The sequence below is a fragment of the Solanum stenotomum genome, chromosome 8 (assembly GCF_019186545.1).
Source record: "Solanum stenotomum isolate F172 chromosome 8, ASM1918654v1, whole genome shotgun sequence".
Taxonomy (NCBI): Eukaryota; Viridiplantae; Streptophyta; class Magnoliopsida; order Solanales; family Solanaceae; genus Solanum; species Solanum stenotomum.
The window spans coordinates 25367589-25373318 of NC_064289.1; the positions used below are offsets into that span (position 1 = coordinate 25367589).

Consider the following 5730-nt stretch of genomic DNA (forward strand, 5'->3'; position numbering starts at 1 on the left):
GGGGGGGGGGTTAGGGTATGGGTGGGGTGTGAAAAATAAAATTTGAAATTGAAAGTATTTTTTAAAAACAAACTTTAAATTTATTATTTTTTTTGGAGGGGGGTGGGGTGAAAATAAAGATTTGAAATTGAAAATACCTTTTAAAAACAAACTTAAAATTTTTTTTTTTGGGGGGAGGGGGCGTGGTAGGGGGGGGGGAACGGGGTGAGGGTGGGGTAAAAAAATAAAAAAATTGAAGTTGAAAAATATTTTTTAAAAATAAGCTTTAAATTTATTTTTTCATCAAAAAAAATTAAATTTTCAACAAAAAAATAGTAATTTGAAAGAAAGTTTTGAAAAATGTTTTCCTTAATTTTTGAAGGGAAGGTCATTTTCCTTAAATTTGAGCAAAACGAGTTGATTTGGAAAAATTTCCTTCATACCAAACACACCCTTAGTATTACTCAGAAAACAGTCAAGATTAATTAATGATAATATAAGAGGTTTACAAATATGATATATCATGAGTTTTAATTTTCTGGAACAAATTAAAGCTAACATAATGTGAAGTGAAAACGTAAGATGGTCACATCAAGAAGAGACTTATGGGACAAGCATTTGTGAAAACTGTGAACTAATGTATATAGTGGGTGAACCAACTTGTACAGGGAAATTAATCTACACTTTGCCCTATAATATAAGCTGACCTTCATGCCCAATCAAAACCTATTCTTCCAAACCTCAAACTACCCTCTATCCCTTTTCTCCTGTGTATTTCCTCTATCCCAATTTATACGACTCACTTTCTTTTTTATTTGATCGCCAAAAGAATGACAAATTTATTTATTTAGTAACAATTTATTGTCCTTAATGAAAGCCACACAAACATTTATGACTTATTTTATACCACAAGTTTCAAAAGTCCTTTTATAAACTCTGTTCGAAATCAAACTACATCACATAAATTGAAACGGAGAGTAATATAATAAGTCTCAACTCTCAAATCTTTACTGCTTGCATGCGTTTTCTGTTACTTGACAGAATTTAAGAACAGAAACACAATGGATCATTCCTGCAATAGAATTGCTAACACTTTGCGTTATTTCTTCTTCATCGCCATTTTGCTTCTCTTCATAAATGCAAGTACTGCAGAAACACACTACCATGATTTCGTTGTATGCCTTTCTCGTCTCCATTAATCTCTTTATTTCTTTCTAATTAACATTTTTGAGATTTTAATTATAATTGGAAGATGATGAGCTTCACCTTCACGTTGTTGGTGAATTAAGGTTCGATTCCCCTTCCCCATTTCACTTTGTTTGAACTATGACGTTGTTATGGAACAGATTCAAGCAACACCAGTAAAGAGGCTGTGCAAGATCCATAACACTATAACAGTGAATGGACAATTCCCTGGACCAACATTGGAAGTGAACAACGGTGATACTTTAGTCATCAACGTAGTCAACAGAGCTCGATATAATGTCACCATTCACTGGTAAGTTCAGAATGCAAATGAATGTGAGTATAAATGATGGATTAATTAACTTCTATATAGTTCACAGACAATATCAAATCCGATACTATCAGGTTACCTAGATGATAATTACAGGTAATCGTTCCATAAAACTAGACATAGTAACTTGAAAAATAAAGCAAAAAATACTTTTTTTGTATTTGGAAAGGCATGGAATCAAGCAAATAAGAACAGCATGGGCAGATGGACCAGAATTTATAACACAATGTCCAATTAGACCAGGAGGGAGTTACACTTACCGCTTCACAATTCAAGGACAGGAAGGCACACTTTGGTGGCACGCTCACAGTTCATGGCTCAGGGCCACTGTTTACGGAGCATTAATCATCTACCCAAAAGAAGGAGAATTCTACCCATTTTCTAAGCCCAAAAGAGAGACACCTATTCTGCTTGGTACTGATTCCTTCCCATTTTCAATTGAACACTTGAAAATGATACTTACTACTACATGAGCAGTTACTCATTAAAGTAATGGTTTGGCATTTTGTGATTAGGTGAGTGGTGGGATGCAAATCCTATTGACGTTGTAAGACAAGCCACGAGAACAGGAGCAGCTCCTAATGTATCAGATGCTTACACCATTAATGGTCAACCGGGTGATCTCTACAGGTGTTCGAGTAAAGGTAAGTTCCAATCTATGATGAACATTCAAGATATGATTTGAGCTATATAAATTGATAGTGTAAACATATTTTACACTACTCGTGTGTAGTATAAGTGACTTGACACTACTCACTAGAGAAAACATTTCACACATTAATTGTCGGTGCATAGAAATTAAAAACATGATACCTCCTATGATGGTCAACAATAAGCATGTGTGATACTAATGCTAAACAATGGCATACACTTATCTCACTGTACTAGTTCTGGAAACGTGCGTTGCACGTTTGTCTTCTATTATGATCTCTAATCTCATGTCGATATAAATATATATCACATTATATTTTTATAAATACAATAAAGCTTGTATTGATTAATATGCTTCTATATAAAGCTTACTTTTGCATCCAAAAATAAATGAAAAGAAGGATTTCAAATATAATCTTCTAGACTAAAAATATCTTAATATGTGTTTCTCTACACAAATACAAGGGTGACAACTAATTCTTTTCATATCACTTGTAGTTATTTGTTTGGAAAATAAGATATTTTGAATTATGTAAAACTTATTAAGATAATATAGCATCTGATGATATGTGACATATCAGGAAACTCTTGCTCTAAATTTAAGAAGTGCACGTAAATATCACTAACGTGGATGCCTTTTTTGTACACTTTGAGTCGGTACTTAGTTGAACGCAATAAAAAATTAGGTAATAAACATAATTACTTAGATATGACCATCATTATTATCTACAATAATTTTCTTCCAAAGATTGTAGCTAGCTAGATATGATATGAAACAGGAAGAAATAAGCTCTTATAAAATAAGGGGAATAAATTTAATAAAAGAAAGATAAATGTAGCACCTTTTCGATGATCAACTTATGTAACATATAATTAAGTGAAATGCGAAAGAAAAGAAGAAGAGAGTTTCCATCTCACTTACCCAAAGTATGTAAATCAGTGAAAATGTGCTAAATTTCTTCAATAATTGCCTAAAAATTAAATATTAAAAGAGAAGTTTTCAAAGCATGAAAATGTATTAGTTACTTACTATGCTTGTTAGAAGGCCAACTTTGTGAAAAGATGAATTTCAACCTCCGCAAAGATTTTCAACATCCATTCCCAATCACATTGCAAGCTCCGTATGAAGTTTTAGAATGTACGTACACGTACATTTTTCTCATGTAAAAAACAAAAAGAATATAATAAAAGTGATTAGTGATCAACTAATACATTTAAAGTGAAATGAAAAATTTGTTTAACAATCATGCATTTTTGTTGTATAACCATCGGGTGACCTCTTTGCTACACAAATATAATATTGACTCTGATAGTAAATGACCCTAACTCTTCATTCTCCTTATTGTTGGAGCAATAAGTGAACATTTCTCTCATAATTAATACAGTACAACTCTTCATGCACCTTCTTTAATATAATTATTATAGCAATAAGTGACCATTTCTCTCATAATTAATACAGTACAACTCTTCATGCACCTTCTTTAATATAATTATTATAGCAATAAGTGACCATTTATAGGTAATGGGAGAGTAATTTAGATTAGGAAGAAAATCAAAAGCCATAAACGGATAAAACAAACAAGCAGGTATATACCGATTAACATTAGTATAATAGTATAATAATATGATATAATTATTATTTAATTTTTAATTTATTAATAGCTTATAACATTTTAATTTAATGTAGGGTTTAAACGGTAATCTACTTTTGCCTAATATATATTCTTCTAATTTATAGTAGGGGTAAAATCGTAATTCAACTTTTAACTTTTTTTTGTTCCCACTTATAGTAATACTAGTAAAGAAAGCCCGGGCGTTGCCCGGGCCCAACATTAATAAAGTTATATTGTTACTCTCTCCGTCCCATATTAGATGAGAATCTTACTAAAATAAATTTTTTCATATTATTTGAGCACTTATTAAATTATGATAGAATTAATTAATTCTTTTCCATTTTACCCTACAATTAATATGACCATTCCTATATGGTATGTGTATTTTTTGTAACTCATTTCAATGTGCATTGATATAAACAAAGGGTAAAATGGTGAAGTCTTTCAATGTATTAATGATTTCTTAATCACCGTGTAAAGTTGGAAGTGCCCATCTAATATGGGACGGAGAGAGTATAGTTTATGTATTGTTATAAAATTAGTAAAGATTGTTATAATATATTTTGCTCATAAGTGAGCTAGTATAAAAACTTATTTGTCATTTGTCTTTCTAATTTCAATTTCAAATAGCAAATAAATGTACCGATAAGATTGAGGGTAGAAATGAAACATATCTTTCTAAATTTAAGTAAAAATAAACAGAGTAGAAGTAACATTAGAGTTATCAATAGGACGATTCATTCGGTTATTTTAAAAAAAATTATATCATTCAATTTTTTGGCTATTTTATAATGTATAACCAAAATTAAAATTTTAAAATCATCCCAATCCTAATTTATGTGACAGAAGCAGTACAAAAATTAGTCTTTTTTTTGTTGTCTTGTAGATAGTTTAAGTTATTATTTATTGTAAATTATAGTACTTTTTATTAAAGTTTTTAATAACATATGTTACTTTTTATGTTTGAGAGTTAAACCAACTTTTTTTTATATGTCTTTTAATTTTATATGTGTTTTGTCCTTTTCCATTTTCAAAAACTAATACTCTGTCCATTTCATTTTATATGTCATTTCTTTTTATAAATATATTGGTTATTCCCTCTTCTTATGTCATATATTATGAAATTTGAGAAGTTATTGAAATTTTTATATGATTCTAAAAATATTTTAAATTGTTAGCTATTGTGATTTGTAGTACCTTTTTTTTNTGAAAATCACCCAATCCATCTTCATGGATATGATTTTTACATTATCGCGGAGGGCTTTGGGAACTTTAATCCTCAAACTGATACAGCTAAATTCAACCTTGTTGATCCACCTACCCGAAACACGGCAAGTGTACCTGTCAATGGATGGTCAGTTATCAGATTTGTTGCTAACAATCCAGGTGAGAAAAAAAACATTTATATTCTTACAAAATAAGTTTATGTAGAGTAATTGATAATTTGATAAAATGTTACTCCAACGAACATGCTATAATAGATTAAATTACACTGATAGCGTAAAACATCCTTATACTATCCGCATACATAACATAAAAATTCTTTTTTATTGAGCTTTTGGACTTAACACTTTTTTTTTGTTAAATAGGAGTCTGGTTAATGCATTGTCACCTGGATGTTCATATTACATGGGGTTTGGCCATGTCATTCCTGGTGGAAAATGGAGTTAGTGAATTGGAATCATTAGAAGAGCCTCCGGTCGATTTGCCTGTTTGTTGACAAACACAATATGCACAATGATTCAATGAAACATAACTTACATAATTTTTTGATGATTGAGTAAATATGAAATGGCACCAATTCTTGCAATATATGTATATAGGCAATACATAAACATGATCCTTAACTTGGCTTAAACATGCAACCAGGGGTGAATTTAAGGGTTAAAAATGGGTCACTCGAACTCGTGGTCATCCCACAAAACTCATTTGTATAGTTTTAAAAATATAGTAAATATTAAATAAAGGAAC

The 5730-nt window shown here is 30.5% G+C and overlaps 1 protein-coding gene across 1 annotated transcript in view; it reads left to right on the forward strand.

The window, feature by feature from the left end:
- Positions 1 to 5517, forward strand: part of LOC125873650 (laccase-12-like) — an 8956-nt gene extending 3439 nt beyond the window's left edge. The window contains exons 5-10 of the mRNA XM_049554535.1: positions 1021 to 1154; positions 1326 to 1477; positions 1665 to 1909; positions 2011 to 2139; positions 4954 to 5145; positions 5349 to 5517. Of these exons, the coding sequence (XP_049410492.1) occupies positions 1021 to 1154; positions 1326 to 1477; positions 1665 to 1909; positions 2011 to 2139; positions 4954 to 5145; positions 5349 to 5479 (983 nt within the window). The 3' untranslated portion in view covers positions 5480 to 5517. The remainder of the gene's footprint in view (positions 1 to 1020; positions 1155 to 1325; positions 1478 to 1664; positions 1910 to 2010; positions 2140 to 4953; positions 5146 to 5348) is intronic.
- The last annotated feature ends 213 nt before the right edge of the window (positions 5518 to 5730 follow it).